Source organism: Rhea americana, unplaced genomic scaffold (genome assembly GCF_003343005.1).
Source record: "Rhea americana isolate MKP2758 unplaced genomic scaffold, rheAme1 scaffold_167, whole genome shotgun sequence".
Classification (NCBI taxonomy): Eukaryota; Metazoa; Chordata; class Aves; order Rheiformes; family Rheidae; genus Rhea; species Rhea americana.
Genome location: NW_028185783.1, coordinates 948386 through 965599, shown reverse-complemented (window position 1 = coordinate 965599; position 17214 = coordinate 948386). Strand labels below are relative to the sequence as shown.

The 17214-nt window shown below is 36.6% G+C and overlaps 1 protein-coding gene across 1 annotated transcript in view; it reads left to right on the top strand.

Annotated features, from left to right (window-relative positions):
• Positions 1 to 17214, top strand: part of LOC146598264 (protocadherin-23-like) — a 90587-nt gene that overhangs the window by 35501 nt on the left and 37872 nt on the right. The window contains 2 exon segments of the mRNA XM_085300675.1: positions 2967 to 3158; positions 11870 to 12101. Coding sequence (XP_085156801.1) covers positions 2967 to 3158; positions 11870 to 12101 — 424 coding nt within the window.

Genomic DNA, 17214 nt, shown 5'->3' with positions numbered 1-17214 from the left:
GATCCAGGGAGTACTAAAAAAAGAAGCCAGTTCAAGTAACATGTATCTTTCGGGCCTTCAGTCAGTTTAAAATTCTGATGGAAGCAATGGGCCTTGAGTAAGTTTTAGCTTCATAATTTGCTTTGATACTTTTGATACAATTTCTGTTYTTCCTGTTCTGTTTCTCAGCCTTCACAAGCCATGTTTTTGTTCAATTGGACTTAATTCAATCCAATTTCAGTATCTTAATGCCAAAATAATTCCTATGAGGGCAGAGAAGTGATTTTTTGATTAAGGCGCTGACTGTGGACTTTAAGGGCATGTTTCTACTAGCAAGTAAAGCAGCCCAGGACTATTCTCTGGCCCAAAGGCCACCTGGCCTGGYGTGGCTTGTGTCCTTGCAGCTAAATTCTCCTACACCCCTGCAACAGGGTGACTTCATTCAAACTTACTAGTAGGAAAATCCCTGGCATGTGCTGCTTGGCCTTCATTAAARCCGTGCCTGAACCACACTGGCAGTTTAACAAAAGTTGCACATGAGTGCACGCCTGTGCCTTTGGCCCATTTTACTTTGTGACTGTGGGTGTAGCTTAAAAAGTAGGTTCAAGTGCAGCCAATCTCTTTTGTAGGTTTTCTGTTTAAATTTATGCAGGTTAGTTAACTCTCAGGCCCTAGGATAGTGTGATTTCCAAAGATCTGCTAAGGTCTTCAAATGTATTTGCACAAACAGACTAATGGAAAAAACATAGGATTTACCATCTTTCATGAATAAATAGAAAATGAAACCAGACTGCAGAAGAGAAATTCTTCTTTAATTATCTCCAATAATGACAAACTAAAGGACTAAAAATACTGACTCTTTTAATGTATATTTATTTTTATAAGTTATTTTCTTCCCAAATATTTGTAAATTTAAGTGAAAACTTTCAYGTTAGAGCGTGTCACAAAAGAACAGAGCTTAGTGCAAAATTTCTGTTATTATTTAAAGAGCTTAAGGCAATATAATTGAAGGTGTAATACAAAGCTGTTCTGTTTATTAAAGATTTATTTAATTAATCCAGCAGTTGGATTAAGAGCAGGAGTTTTGCACTTTATCAGTCACCCAATAAATCAATGCAATGCTCAGGTTGCAGCATTCTTACAYAGTGCTGTACAGAATCAGACTCATGCAGGTTGGAAGGGGCCTACATGGTCTCTAGTCCAGCCCCTCCTCAAAGCCAGGCCAGCAGCAGGTTCAGTCCCRGCTGCACAGGGCTTTGTCCAGTCAGATCTTGAAACTTCTGAAGATGGAATCTGTGCAGCCTTTCTGCATAGGTGACCTGTTTCAGTGCTTAATTATTTCATAGTGAAAACATTGCCTTAAATCCAGTGAGTACCTCTTCTATTCCAATTTATGATTGTGGTTGCTCATTCTCCTGCAGTGTACCTTGGGACAGAGCTTGGCTTTGTCTTTTCTGTAACCTTCTCTTAGGCACTGGAGGGCTGCTAGTAAATTCCTCCCCCGAATCTTCTGTTCTCCAGGCTARAGAAGTGCAGTTCCCTCAGCTTCTTCTCACAGAGTGTGTGTATATTGTATGGGCTAAACCTATTGCCATGGTAAATACTTATTAAAATATTTTAAAGGGTTTGTTGATTTCCATCTMTTCATATGTGTTAAAAGTAGGATTTTAGTGCTGGAAGAAACTTTCGAGCATGTTCTTTCTTAAAATTTAAAATGCCTGATGGTTTTAAATGGTTTTTTATTTATGCTTCTTAGTTGCCAAATACGCTCCCAACAAATAAAGAGCATTGACCCTTGCTGTTTGTCTAATGTTTTGTGAAGTCCTTAAAACTCAGCTGAGAGAAGATGATACAGCATGTTGAAAGTTATTCCAGGTTTTCATAGGCTTCTGAAAACATCTTTCTTGCATTCCAAGTACTGATCTGGTGTCATCTGGTGGTAACACAAGAATATATGCAGCTGGAAAGAAAGAGAGGTACACTATGTTTCTGCTTGGAAATAACCATTTGGTGTTGTGGATTGCACCCTATCTCTTGCTGTCTTAGGCTATTGCCCTGCTCCAGTTCCTAACCATCATCCATTTGAGCTTTTTCCGGCCACTCATTTCCTTTGTCATCTTAGCACATTTACTTCTCTTTGGTGCCATGTGGTTCAGAGGAACATCCCTCTGAAGGAAGTATTCCTTTAAAGTAGTTGTTTATGACATATGTTTTGGATTTACAGCAGAATCCATAATGCTTTCAAGATAGAATTAGTATAGCTGAAAATAAAAGATGTGATGCTTACTGGTTATTTAGCATTTATAGCCATATGCAAGACTATATTGACAAGACTATATTGACAAGGGAATTTAATCTCACAGTGGTTTATTGCAGTCTGTACATCTTTTCCTTTGTGTTGTATATRCATGTGACAGTCAAGTTTAGTTGTATTGGTTGTGTTGATAGGGCTTTAGCTTCTAAGACAGATAACTGTGCATTAAATCCCCTTCTAGTTCTTAACTTTTTTAGAGCACTGTTTCAACAAGCTCCCTTTGAAATGAAATAGTAAAGTAACTCTAGGGAATCTTTTAGAAATACATTAGATAAGAAAGTCTTGGCTCATTTTTATGATCCACATGGGACGTAGTTTTTGTAAGACCTACCTCTACTGGTAAAAATACMTATTTTAGCATGAAGGCAAAATAGCTTAATGTGACTTAATGTGTATGGCTTCTGTAGGTATGGGAAGTTCATGTGATTGAGATAATTATTGTCAGGTAAACAAGTCATGTTACAGACAAGATCTAATCCATTTTATGCTTGCTGCARTAATTACACCATCAGCATGTAAGTCATTATTTTACAATCTACATGCAGATAGCTTAGGCAGTAGAGTGTGTTTGTATTGTGTGTGCACTTTGGTTTTTATAACAGTTATCTTTAAAGCAAAGTATCTCTGATTTTTAAATTATTGAGTAATAGTTTAGTTTATTATTTCCCTACAGGTCAAGGCAACAGATGCAGATGCAGACCAGTTTGGTGAAATTGAGTATTTTCTTTATGATGGWTTCCATTACTATGAAAAATCCAAAGCGTTCCAGATTGATCCACATACTGGTCAAATCTATGTGTCTCAAGACATTGACAGAGAGGGAGATCCAACCACTTACGATCTCTTAGTAAAAGCTACAGATGGGGTAAGTTTCACCCTTCCTTATTACTCTTTTTTTTTTTTTTTTTTTCCCCCCAAATTTGGATGTGCTGTATACTTTTAAATGAGAACGGACAATGTGAAACTTGCATGATTTTGAATTGAACTCATTACCTCTACAGAGGACAGAATGTGATACTTCACAAAACATAAAATAGAACAAAATCCAACAGGAGTCGTTTTGACCTGAATTGATACGCTTCACTGTGAAATCCACAACTAATCTTAAACAAGTTRTTCAAAAACATTTCCAGGAACTGTTACTCCTTGCAGTTTACCTTCTTATCTTGGAACTGGGAGACTCCATGTTACTTCTGCTCCCTGGTTTAAAGATGGTTGCACCACTGTCAAACCAGTAATTTGTGCCAGAACTGCATGAGTAGAGTGGGTGAAGTTGACTGGAAGAAAATAGTTTGGTTGTGTTACAATTATGGAAGTATCCAAAAGCTATTTGCAGTGAGAGGCCCAGAAGAAGACCAGCCAGTAATTTTCTCAGCTTTAGTAGTGAATGTGGAGAGGCTGAAGAAAAAGTTTACTGGTTTAACATTGTAAATGTTAAAGTTAACATGAAGATGCTTTTTAAAACTTACGGATTGATGTTATTCAAATAATATTTTTCACTACAAGTTGAGCTGTGAAACATTTAAATTAAATTATTTCAGATTAAACAGTTTTTATTTCATACTTTAAATACTAAACTTCCATTTAAAATTTTAAAATTTTGTCCTAAGTGTATCTACTATAATTTTTGAAAATGCAGATCTGCTAAAAATGCTGTATTTTTCATAAAATGTCTATACTTTTCATTAAAGTACACCAAAGAAACTTTGAAAACTCTAATTCYAATCTTTAATGAATAGATGAATTTAAATAGCTGTAGTTGATGCTTGGTATTGCTGCATTTTGAGAATGTAGTAGTGAAAGGTATATTTGTATATTGTTGAATTTGGGTACATGTGTAACAGTTAAAGAATGCACTTGCAAAAATCAGAGGTTTAATTCATGCCTTTTTTTTTTTTCTTTAGCTACAAATATTCAGTGACTATTTCAGAGGCTACAGACACATTCTTTTGTATTAATAGTGCCTTTAGCACTGTGCCTTTTTTCCCCATAGATTTCCTTCAAGGAAAAACAATGATATAAAAATATCAATAAATTTTTTCTTTTGTTTCCTAAGATACAACTATCTCTTATTTGAATGTGTGATAATTTCAGAATATTAAGGCTTCTGCAAATTGGGTCATCTGACACCTAAATATTAAAGCACGTAAAATCAATATTCACTTTTCAAAATTTTCAGTATACCTGAACTGATGTTGAGCCATGTGCCACCTTTACGGCTGAATTATGGTAGGATATTTTTATCTCCTGGCATTCTGCTGCTGATTTTGATTGATTAAAAACATGTTAAGTGTGAAGTCCAAAGTGGAGACTGTGATCAAAAGTAGGGAAAAATGTGTRGAGAAAAGACACAGAGGAAGAATGAGAGGTCACTGTTGTCAAAGGGGAGGGAGAGAGATGAAGACGAAAGAAAATAAGAAAGTTAATTAGAAGTGAGGAGGAAAAGATAGTATTTTCCAGGTGGTGCTCAGTTTATCTTACAGCAAAACTATCRATTTCTTCCACCTGTTTGTGTCTACTCCATTACATGGTCTTGGAGCTTGACTGCCTTGTTTTTAATATGCTATTTAGAAACAGGAATGGGAGAACTAGAGTTATCTACAAGCGCCTGTGGAAAGGCAAGTGTAAAACTGATTTTGTTAAATGGATGCTCATAAGGTCTAAACTTCTTGGGAGAGCTTGTAGTAGTCTCACTGATTTAAATGGGGACAAGATTGATCATAATGTTAGCATAAGCTTTTTCAGTTGGCGGTGATCATTTTGATCCCAAAGTCACTTACATCTCATACATAGCTGGTGCTCTATTTTAAATGCTTTTATATGAAAAGAAATAATGTAACTAGCATTCTAGAAATGTGTTTGCACTGAATCCCAGAGCATTTGCATGTAGCCCTCCTTTTGGGTCTTTCACATGTTATATTCTGTGTATGGACCGGAGCAGACTGTACCATTTGTAACAGGGCCTCTCATAAGCTTCACATGCTAACTCTGCTTAGCACTACTGCCAGTTAAAATAGTGCCTTTAAGTCACAAGTAAATATAGTTGTATTATGCACATGCAGCAGCCCAGAGATAGCGTCAGTAGGCATTCTGGGAGTCTGAATTGCTAGTGATCTAAAAATTGGATTTCTGATGATGATGTCAAAATTCTGATGTTTTTCACTCTCAAAAAAGGAAAAAACGAATGAAGACACTTGGCTTGGAAAAATTTCCCAAATATTTTGAGAGCAAGATTTAGATCAAACTTACTGTGAAATCAAGTATTCCAAAAGGAAACTCTGGAAAAGCAGGAATTCTAATAAAAGTCTTAATATGTTTTCAAAAGTGGTGTAGGGGGCAAAATTACTTTTTCTTTTTCAACATGTGCACATTAGGCCCAGTTTGTTTTAATTGTTGTATGTTTTGTTCTTCTCTTGTCTGCTTTTACAACATGACTGAAGTGAACTAATTCACTTCATATTTTCCTTATTTGCTTGGTGGTCTCCAAACTGTTACATAGGTAACTTCATGCTTGTTTTATGTACTTCAGCCTTTAAAAAGTGTTAACATGAATTAATTTACGTACAGGAAATTCTTTTTTTTTAACAGCATGCATATTTTTGCTTCTACACATTGCAGTTTGATCAAGTATTACTGCTATGCATAGTGTATAATTCAATCTTTATTTTTTATTTGTATTTCTGAAATGATGGCCATCACCTCTTTCTTCAACCAAAAAGACAATAATGCCTGCAGCTATTAATGAAAACCTGTCACAATCCAAGGAAATTTAATTGCAATAATGCTAATTTAGACTCTATCTAGTGGCATCTCTGCAATCTGGATACAGGCTACGATTAGCCTTCAAAGCCAAAATCTCAGAATTGCACAGTCAACCACAGGGGTTGGTGACAAATGAGGGGCATTCATGAGAGCGTCCAACTTAGACCCTCTGAGGACCTGGCCCCTACAGTCTCGTCCAAAATATGCCTTGGGAAGACTGGATAGTCTGCATTTATGAGTGTTGCTATTAGGGATGGTCTAATTCTAGGAACAAACATCTCTCTAGGTAACACACTGCACACACCAGTGTACCGTCTTTCTCCATCAGTGTGCCAAAAAAGTTTCAAGAACTCTACCACACAGGCAGGAAATTATTTGTGCTCCCACACTGTAAGAAATTCCACACCTGATTCTTGCAAAGGAAGGATTACATGCCTCATTAAGAGCTAGCATCTGTCTAATCCCAGGTGGATCCATGTGGCTACAGCCTGCACCGTGTTTAGTTTAGACAGGGAGTGTGGGCCTTCTTGCTGGGAGCCTGCTCTGACACTGCCAAACCAGCAGCCGTGACCTGGACTAAGTCAGCTCTGTCAGAGCCCCCCTCCAGCCCCTCACCCACTGAAGGGCAAAGCAGACAAATAGGCAATTTTTTAGAGCAGCTGCGCTGTACTTGGCCACAAATATACGTAGAAGTAAAAGGAAGCAGAAAGATCTTTATTAGGACATATAGCAATCCAACCCATCTGAAGCACAATTTGTGCTGCTTACCTGTGGTCCCCCCAACCCTTTCCCTTCATTCATACTCACCTCTTCCGCTCTCACATCCACACACTTCCAAACCGTGATTCCTATGCTTTCTCAAGGAAGAGGGCAGGATAATACACGACCTGCAAAGTGTTGTCTTATGCACCACACGGACTGCTCACTAGTTGTGAGTGCTCATTAGAGTTATGTTACGAAAACAATATGCTTGCTAACCCCAGATGTCCAAATACTGCCTTCAGGGATAGCTGCATCCAAGCAGCCTCTCCAGTCTTGCCCTGAGATTTTGTAGAAATGCAGCAGGTACTGCTGGAGCTGCAATAAGGGCAACTACAGAAGGTGAATTGCGAAAGCCTGTCTCCCTGCTGCTTGGGGTTTGCTTGGGGTGCTCTGATAGCAATTAGCCAAGCACTTAGCAGTGACACACTGACTTTTTCATTGCATTTAATACAGACAGAGCTATCTGAGATTTCCCTAGATCATCTTTAGATCTATATCCCTACAGAGCCTTTCCGTAATGGACATCGAGGTCCTGTGTTGGAAACACATTCTGGACTGCAGCAGAGTCTAGGTATGCTGTAAGGAGAGTTTAGATATTTGGGATTTTGTTGTTAGTGTTCCTCCCTCTTCCCCCCGCCCCCCCAAGCCTTTTCCCTTTACAGAGTTGACTGCTTTGTTTTTGTTTTCTCCTAAGTGCGGTTCCTAAATGTTTTGTTTGGACTCCCCTTAAAAGTTATGATTTGAAGCTTATCATTGAATAGTGATAGGAGGCTTTTTGGTGAGCTGCTTTGAAAGTCTGTGCCAGAATGGCTTCTCCTGATTTTTGTCTGTTTTTCATCAGTCTTCGTCAGCATAGGCCTGGTTCCATTAAGTTTCACCATAGTATATAGTGCCTCAGGTAATTTCTGAAGTGCCACATGCATCTGGATATGCATGCTTTTTTCTTAAATAGGAAATGGCCACTGTAGGCTTGTTTTTTCCTGAGGTCTTTGTAAACAAGAAGAGAAAGATGGAGCTTTTTGTTTCTTAGGATTTTTCTTTTATTCTAGACATCAGTGACAGCTTTAAGTTGTTGTCTAGGATGAAGACACATTAGGGCATGTGTTTCCCATCCTAACTTGTTGGCACAGGGAAACTGCTAAAGTCACACTCTGACACATCCATGCACACTGTAATGGTGGTTTTTTTTTCTCCTTGCCTGTCTATTAGCTTTTGCCTGTACTAAGCTCTGTAGATTTTAGACCATATTTTCCCAAAGGAAAAGGGCATCCTTTTGCTGTAAGACAAACTCATGAAAGTAATTTCTGCCCGAGAAATATTGAGAGAAGCCAAAAAGGCTCTACTGGTTTTCTAAGTTGCTGTTTAGTTAGATTCCAAGGAAAGCCTAATAATACTGCAACTGTATTGGCTTGCCTACTGTCTTTGTGTATAGAAAAAAAAATTGTTCTTGAGATTTTTTTTTTTTTTGGTAAACCATCCCACATGGCGTGTCCAATTTTCTTTGTCTTTTACATTGAAACAATTAAAATGTAGACATAAGCACTCAACACTCATGCAAAGCTTCTAAAGAAGTTAAGGCTGTTGAAATAGTTGGCAATGTCTGTCCCTTTCTGTCACAACAGCRTTGTGACTTAAAGTTGGCATAGTATCTTTAGGTTTTACAAAGAAAATAAAATATGTCTTTGTGTCAGAGATCATGTATATCACAGTTCAGCTAGGAGCAAAAATTTGAGAGCAYAATTCACTGATGAAAAGTTTGGAGGCCTCAGTGGAAATCTTGACAGGTTCTTAAGCATTTTATAATGTGTCAACAAGAAGAAATACAGCTATTCAAAATAGCACCATTCCTGCTTATTAAGCTAAAGAGTCTCTTCTGCCAAAGGCATTTTTTTTTTTTTTGAAACGTGATAAAGAGGTATACTGATAGCTTTATATTTTCACACAAATTGGATCCTGCCAAAGAAAAGAAAATCACTACTTGTGGTTATCTTGACTTGGTAGTAGTTTCTTATGTTCGCTTTTGTTCCACAGATCACAAAATCTTAGGATTCTGACAAAAAAAATGTAATTGTGAATTTTTGTTGCATCAGACAGCACAGTAGTAGTTAAAAATATTTGAACATTTGAGAGAGATATTTCAAAACAAGCAACTGTGGTTTGTTGTTGCTTGTAACATATTTTGACAAATGTAATTTTCTTTCAACAGCAGACTTGTTTAATTCAGTCTTCATATTTTGGAAGATCTACTCTGCCATGTTGGCTTCTGAACAGATGAGGTATACCTATGTGGTTTGAAATAGAGGCAGTCAGTTCCCTCTCGCTTGGGATGTTACTTGACAMTTATTGTAGCTAGAATAAGTTTAAAAGAAAACAAAAAGATTACATGATATCCACTGAACTGGACCATAACCAAGTTAATATGCCTCTTGACTTCTGTGTAATGGGGATACAATGCTTCTTCAGAAAAAGAAGGATCTGTGTCTCTCATAAAATTTGAACTATCTTCTGAAAGATTAAATAGGAAGTCTCCAGCTTACTCAGAATGAATCTATTCCCAAAGATCTTAGTCCTTACCTAGCTCTATAAGATATGTATGAATTGGCTGGAGAGCAAGGTGTTTTTCATGTCTGTTTAACAATAATGAAACTTGGAAGAAGCAACTTAACACAAGTTCCCATAAATTTTGCAGTTTGGTTTAGTTCTTTATGAACCTTTTGGTCTTTTTTGATGCTTTTTTGTTATTGACCTCGCTTCTTTCTTGGCCCATTTCCCTTAAAWATACTGTTTCTGACTCCCATTCTACAGTACCTGAAAGCTGTGGAGCCACTGTGKTGAAGAACATCTTCTGCTAATGGGTTTGAATAAAGCACATAGAGTCCCCCTTTCAGTCCCTGTGTAGAGATTTCCTTCCTGAGGAAACCCAGGTGTCGACTAAAGGCTTACCCTGAAATGGGATTGGGATGTTGGCAGTGAGAACTGTGCATCAGATCTGCACATCTCCGCATCCTCTAATCAACAAAACATTTCATGGCTATTTCAGCATTTTGAGGCTGCTGCCGGCATGGTGCAACTTACAGTTCTGTTTTGGAGGTGCTCATTCTGGCTGCTGGCTGATCCCATGTCAGCATGGGACCTAGGCCTGAAAGCACACCATTCCACTTCGTGTCCTTTGTTTTCTTTGGAAGAAAATCCAAGCACATCAGGAGGAAGTGGGCCACATTTCCTAGTTTGCACACGAAATATAGAAGCATACTGCATGACACAATTTTAATTTTCCACAAACTTTAGCTTTTATAGCAATGTCACTACCAYGCAACAGAGATATTGTTACTATGTAGGGAAAAAAATGGAAACCTTTGTGAAAATCCAGAGGAGAATGCTTTTGACATTTTTCTCAAAAAACAAGTCTGAGCCTGTGGAGATAATAAGCAAAACATCAAAAGTAGTTTTGGGGGGTATTCATATACTGTAGGACAAATCTAAAGTAGTATTCAGTCTGAAACATTAGGTAGCTTCATGAAGGCCAAGTTTAAAAATAATTGATGTATACTATTCGATTTCAGAAATAYGTAGCATCGTTACTTTTTTATGTCATAGCTATGATATGGTGGCTGCAAGATTAAGATTGGAATTGCTCAGCATAGCTTRTCACTTAGGCTTACCAAAATCCCATTTGTGTCAGCATTTTTTGTAATTAACTAGTTCATGCAAGTACAGTGTTCTTGGCATGACTTTGAAAGTCATAAATTTCTTTTCCATCTATGTCTTAATGTACTGTTTACAGTGTGTGCAATATATATGTGTATGTATATTTTTATACCTCCATTTTATACTTTGATGCCATAGAATTCACCATTATCTGTTCCAGAAAGGGAGCTGTTTTCCTTTAAAGAATGTCTTTAGTTATTACACTTGCACAGACAAGGTTGGAAATATGAGCCACTCCCAACTGATGGAGAGAGTCAACAGGGAGTATGAGACAGTGTCTCTGAGAAGTAAATTGCTGTTTATTTCACTCGGAGCCCTGTTGTGTCTACTCTTCAGCAGCCACAGCATTATCTTTTTTCCAGATTGTTAAAAATTCTGTGTTTTGCCATGACAAATAATGATTTTGCTGTCATAATTTGCTAAGCCAGCTTGCAGTAGCTTCTTGCTTTTTTAATTTCCATGGAAAGCAAGGTTAAATGGTATTCCATGCCTGCCACATGGTGTTACAGTGGGGAGGGAGTCTTGGTGAGCACCAGTAGCAGAAGCTTCAACCAAGTGGAGAACAGCAAAGCAGCTGGGGCCTGAGGCTGTGAAGAGGTAAGTTACTGGAGCTGCACACAAGGCCTGGCTCGTTTCCCAGCTATTTGTGAAGGAGAAACAAGAACCAAGAAGTTGARCCAAGCTCTCTGGAAAGCATGGTGAGACCTCGTCCTCCTCAAAGTTACAAATAAGCTTGTGAATAAAATTACATAATCATTTACAAATTTTACATCAATAAACCTGTTCAGCTAGGTATTTCTGTTGAATTTGGTGGCATTCTGCCTCCAGCTACCCAAAGTGAAGGTGTGAAAATGTAGACACACGTACATATATGCTGCGTGTTTAAACCTGTSAAGGTGGTAAATTGATTATTGCCTTCCAGATAGCAATCTAACTACTAGACTTCTGGCCATCCTGCACTAGTCTGCTGTTAGTCTTTCTAATCAAAATTTGAAATGGTCTTATATTTACTATTATCGTGGTGATGCTTTTAAATGTGAAATTTTTCATAGATGAAAAAAATTATTTCTGCCTTACTGGAGCGTTTTCCATAATCACTGMTCTCATAAGGAAATAATAAAACACTATTGTCTGTTGTTGTTCTGAGGATGTGTTTTGTCTGAACTCAGTATTTGGGGATTTTGTAGATACTGTAAGTTACTTTCAATAAGTATTTCCATTGCTCAGTACAGCTGTGGTATGTTCTTTATTCTCATGATAGGCTCAAGCCATAGCTGTGTCATTCTATTGTGTACATTTTAAAAATTGACAATGTTTTTATTTTTTTTCTGATTTATTCAACAGGGTGGACTGAGCGCCCAAGCTTTTGTTCGCATTGAGATAGAAGATATTAATGATAATCAACCTATTTTTGAACAAGCCATGTATGTGACAAGCATCAGCAGTCACACACAGCCAGGAACAGAAATAATCAATGTTGTTGCAACAGATAGAGACTCTGGAATATATGGAGTTGTCACGTACGAACTGGTCCCAGGAAAATTTTCTGGTCTTTTCACTGTGGATGCTTTTACAGGTACTGTAAGTACATGATTCAGGGAGGTATAATGACAGCATGTATTTTTTCCTTGAAGATAGTTTTTCTATGTGGGGTCATGTCATACAATTGAAAGTTAGATTCTGGTGAAAAAAATGATTCTAGAGGGAGATGGAGGATTTAGAGTTAACAGAAATGTGTTTATTTCCTTCTAATCTTCTTTCTCCTTATTGTGCTAGGCTAATTCTCTCATTCTGGTCAAAGTTTTATAACATCCAACTGCCTCCTTGTTTTACTTGATGATTAGCTTCTTAAGTGTTTTTTTCTGCCATTACTTCCTGATATGATCCTTTCCAGTTTTGGTTTCTGGAAAGAGGTTCAGTGAAGGAGTGATGATGAAGGTAGGAAAACAATTTTGGTAAAAGCAAATCAGGRTGAATTTTTTGTAAGATAGATGAATCTCACAGTCATTGCTTTTCCCATGGCCACAAAGCAGTTCAATATAGTTTTTTTCCCCTAATCTTAAATAGTTATCAATCATTCTATCTAATAAATCAAAATATTAAATAATTATCAGTGTCAGATGGATTAAAGATGAGCAGTGTATCCACAAGTGTGCAAAGTATCTTTCAGAATGCGCTTAATTAAACTGTAGCTAACATTTTACTTGAAAGCTAGCCTTGGCATACTGCTATGAATATGTCCCACTCAGCAATACTGCTTCCTGATCATCTGTTATTTCAGATAAATTAGCTTTGGCACAGGTGATTATTTCGTATGCTTTAAGAATATTTTGGGCTGATGTATCTGTGTGCTTGTATTAGCTGTTTGGCATATGAAACATTGTAAGGCTCTGTTCTCTCAAAATGGTGCCTGTTTTCACCCTCTTACACAGTCTCAAAAATATTCTGATGAACGGAGGAAACTAATCTTCTTAGGAAGTTGGCCTGCTTGTCTTGGCTATTTCATGATTTCCTCTAACTATGGACTTCAACTGCCTGTCAACTCAGGTCCCCTAGGGTATAACTGATGCCAAAAATATATAGGTTAATATAGGGAACTGGATCTCCACAAGCATTTAARAATCATTTTAAAACTGCACTAGTAGGTTTGTCAGAGAGAGCCCCTGTGATTATGCTAAAAGAACTGGCTTTGCAATCGCTCTTTCTTTTAAAGGAGTTCTTCCTCAGATTGTGACTTTTGCCCCCCCCCTTTTTTTCTGGTTTTGGACAAATATCATCCTTAATCATGAAGATCATAAAAGTTATCAGTATCTTGTGGAACTATCATGGTATTTTATCAAAGGCAGACCAAATTCTGTAGCTTGAGGTCRTTATTACTTGCCTTTCTTGATGAGAAAAGCATTTAGGTTGAAGATACTGTTCCCAACATTATAGTGCTTGGAATCTGATTGCATTTAATCARATCTCCTGGGTAATTCATGAGGTAAGACTGTGTTTTATTTTAGCTTATTAATATTAATATGGTGCACTTTTTTTGTGAAGAATACCCTTTTTTCCTTTTGTATTCTTCAGTGTCTGCCTGAAACAATGCCGATGCCTAATTACTGGCAAGCAAAATGATTTTTAGATTATTTGGCAATCTCTAAATAAAACAAGCGTWAAAATTACCAATTTACTACACAGACGTTCTGCAGTCTTCCTGGGTTAAATAACTGTGAAAGCTGTTCAGTTTTCAGAGGAAGAAGGAAAAACGTGGCTCACTGTGATGGCACAGAGATTTAAGTTCCTGCTCASTATGTCCTGATTTAGATTTGTGTCTCTGAAGGCTGTRTGAGGAACTTTATCCAGTTGTTAAGTGGACTGCTTTTTGTGAATGGAAGGAGATGGAAAAATACAACTAGAAATAGAAATTTTTCAGACAGAAGGAGATGGATGCATATGACTAGYAAAGAAAATTCTTCAGGGGGTAGAGCCTAAAACCTATAAGCCAAACAAGATCRTATTTTGCTCTTTGGTAAGCTGCTTTTTCTTGTGGAAATGCGATCTGTGATTGATGTGTTGTGTAGTTTTTCCAATTTATAGTGTGGCAAATCCTATTTCTTTCGCTGTTTTTGCTATTTAGATTTAAAAGATTTAAAAGGAGACATAGTGATGGCATTGGAGTGTTCTGGGAAATTGCCTTCCTAGTAGGTTTTATTTTTCAAATGAGTTAATTATTCTCATTGAGAAGGTATTTAGAAATGAGGAATGAGAATCAGTACGTTGGTCTTTTTGACTTACTATATTTATCATAGTCCTTAGGATTATACGTATAAATGGACAGAGAAATATTTCCAATATTATGAGATGTAAATTAATTACTAGTTAATGATTGGTCACATTAGAGTAAAACTATGATCCATTAAAACCATATGCTAGATGAAGCTGCTCTTCATGCCATCTATAATTTCTATTTTATTGATTGTAGGTTGCGTATTTGAAAACTGATCTCATTGTAGTCTTCTTCAGGGCTATTTTTGGAATGTTAAAGATTGACTTTTTCTTATCACTTCTCTTTTATATTTATTTTTAAAAGAGAAGTGAATAATCTAATTAAATAAATATTATAGCCCCAATTCTTCACTACTGCAGTTTGCTTCTAGCTGTTGCTCTGTTAAAGCAAGTATGTGGCCGTTTGAACAGAACTTAGTTTTGCACAGTGAACTGTTGTCACAGTACAGAGTATACATGACCCGGAGATCATACAAGATGGTCAACAACAGACTGTATAGAATATGTTAATGGTGCTTTGGAAATGCAGAGTTTATGAGGCTGAGCTGCATCCAAGCTCCCTGAAGAGGCTCCAGCTCTTGTTTCAGAGACTAGAGCATGTGGATATCATGTACAGATAAGTTTAATGGGAGTGGGCAGGAAGAATTGTTCATGGGGCAGATAGATACTCCATTAAAAAGGTTTTCTGAATTTTAAAAAGCTCTTAAATTGCAATATTTATTTATTATTTTGGCTTTTAGGTATTGTATTGCTTGTGATATGCATTTACACCCTTGTAAATAACTTTTATTGCATTTTCCTTAGAGAAATAATAGAAATAAGCTATTTTTCATTTGATTAAGGATAGACTGTCCATAAATGTTTGTAACTAGAAAAGTACATGGATAGGGAAACTGTCAACCAGTTCCTCTGCTATTTTGTGATTCTTTTATTAACATATATTTCTCATGTTAGTGTAAACGACATCTTGGCCTTACTATGTTTCCTTTTTTAGCTATTTGATCCATGTGTGATCTGTGAACAGCACTGGGGAACTGACTAGAACAGAGCAAGTTGAAGAGCTCTTCTGACTAAGAAACTGTCTGAGCTATGTTTATTTTCCCATTATTAGCTAGCAAACTGAAAGACAGTTTATTTATAATTGTGGGTAAGCAGGTAATTAATAATACAAGTCATAAGATACAACCTGAAATGTGGCAGAAAACCTGTGCAGTGATTAACTTTTAAGAATTTGGGATTAACAGTTGAATTTATAAGCTTTCATTGTGCTACAAGCATTAACATTTTCTTTCATTCAAGAGCATAACATTTTTTTTCCATTGATTTTAGTGATACCCTTCTTCAGAGCTGGATAAAAGACAGTTGTTGTCTCATTTATACTCTTGGTTCAAGGAACCTGTTTTAAATCAACAGAGTTAGTAGAGCTGGTCAGTAGTTTTGCATTAAAGATTTTTTAATGTAAAGTACAGCTTCTTCAAAATTAGCATTATTTTCCAAGATTTTGACTTGCTAAAATTAATTTCCTCTCAAAAAAATGAAAATATAATAATCACTTTCTGATCAGTCTTGGGCACACTGTGATTGCCTAAGCTGCAGTGAGGTCTTTTGGGGTCCATGGCCTCTTGTGACTATGGCTACGTGGTCAGACTCTCTCAAGATGCATTCTAATTTCTTTTTAACCAAATAATTTAGTGCATCTAGTGACTGAAATCTCATAGAAGAGATGTGGATCAGTGTAGGAGCTTAGTCTTTCAGAGAAGAAAAAAGGAACGTGACACCAGAAGGAGATGCAAATTTAAGAACATGAGAATTTCTAACTAAGTCAGCCTGAAGGCAGATTTAAGTCCTGTATCCTGTCTCTCTAAAATTTGCTGGTAATGAATGCAAAAGGAAGGGTTAAGAATAGAACTGATGCAGAATGATCCCTCCACTGGTGTATATATTTTCCTGCTTGTGGCAGTGCTCCACTTAGTGCTTTGCTACTTCCACTACTGTTCTCTGTACCATGTGTAAATGCAATTTAATGTCAAACTGATCTGAAAATCAATTTTTGGTTTGGTTCAGCATTCCACAATAGAACAATTCTAGTTAAGAATATTGACAAATTTTATTTTATTGAAGGAAATTGAAACATCGTTTGCCAATGATATCTTGGGAGACTTTCATTTCATGAAAAATTTTAGTGTGATTTTTATCACAATACAGGTTGAAAGCAAAAATTGAAATATCAACATTTTCTTTGGGACAAAAATTTCAAGTTTTGCTTAACTCAGTATTTTAATCTGCATCAAAATAAAATGGAGATGCATCCTTTCTGAAGAAAGCAAAGCCACTTTTATGATAATTGATGGTGTTTTCATATAGTACTATAGTAAAAAATAATTTGGTTTTGAACTACTTTTTGCATTTTCTTACAGTATGTAATACATTTGGAAAACATATGAAGAGGATAACCCAAATAACATTTAAATTAGGCATATTTTATTTTGGAACATTCTGAAGCCAGTTTTTTACTTCAATGACTATTTTCTGACCTTCATGTGAGATTGATAGCATATTCAGAATGCTGCAGATCAGAGGAATATATGTGAGACTTTGGATTAACCCACATAGTTTTTGCCTTTTAAGACTTTTATTCAGGTTAAGTCACAGAGGAATCAGCAGTGGCTCAGCTGAATGTTTAGTGGACATTTAGCACCACTGGGGTCTTGTCTATTGAGAAATCTAACAGAGAGAACACCAGACACAATATGTTCTCCTTGAAGCATACAAAATTTGCTCTAGTGAATATGAGAGTGCAGATTTTGGCCCTGAAATAAAGCTCTGCAGCAGAACAGAAGAAAACATAGATGGTGCCAACTCCTAATGTGTTCGTCTTTTTTTCTTTTTCTTTTTCTTTTTTTTTTTTTTTTTTTTTT